This window comes from Dipodomys ordii, unplaced genomic scaffold (genome assembly GCF_000151885.1).
Source record: "Dipodomys ordii isolate 6190 unplaced genomic scaffold, Dord_2.0 Scaffold107, whole genome shotgun sequence".
Lineage (NCBI taxonomy): Eukaryota > Metazoa > Chordata > Mammalia > Rodentia > Heteromyidae > Dipodomys > Dipodomys ordii.
The window spans coordinates 2,075,398-2,075,786 of NW_012267323.1; the positions used below are offsets into that span (position 1 = coordinate 2,075,398).

The 389-nt window shown below is 72.5% G+C and overlaps 1 protein-coding gene across 1 annotated transcript in view; it reads left to right on the forward strand.

Annotated features, from left to right (window-relative positions):
* The first annotated feature begins 6 nt into the window (after nucleotides 1-6).
* Nucleotides 7-389, forward strand: part of Dusp7 (dual specificity phosphatase 7) — an 8,430-nt gene continuing 8,047 nt past the window's right edge. The window contains exon 1 of the mRNA XM_013028081.1: nucleotides 7-386. Within this exon, the coding sequence (XP_012883535.1) occupies nucleotides 20-386 (367 nt within the window). The 5' untranslated portion in view covers nucleotides 7-19. The remainder of the gene's footprint in view (nucleotides 387-389) is intronic.

The following is a 389-nucleotide window of genomic DNA, read 5'->3' on the forward strand; positions in this document are numbered from 1 at the left end:
GGGGTCCCCCGCGGCCGCCATGCCGTGTAAGAGCGCCGAGTGGCTGCAGGCGGAGCTGGAGGCGCGCGGCGGCGCCTCGCTGCTGCTGCTCGACTGCCGCCCGCACGAGCTGTTCGAGTCGTCGCACATCGAGACGGCCATCAACCTGGCCATCCCGGGCCTCATGCTGCGCCGCCTGCGCAAGGGCAACCTGCCCATCCGCTCCATCATCCCCAACCACGCCGACAAGGAGCGCTTCGCCACCCGCTGCAAGGCCGCCACCGTGCTGCTCTACGACGAGGCCACGGCCGACTGGCCGCAGCCCGAGCCCGGCGCGCCCGCCTCGGTCCTCGGCCTCCTCCTGCAGAAGCTGCGGGACGACGGCTGCCAGGCCTACTACCTCCAAGGTG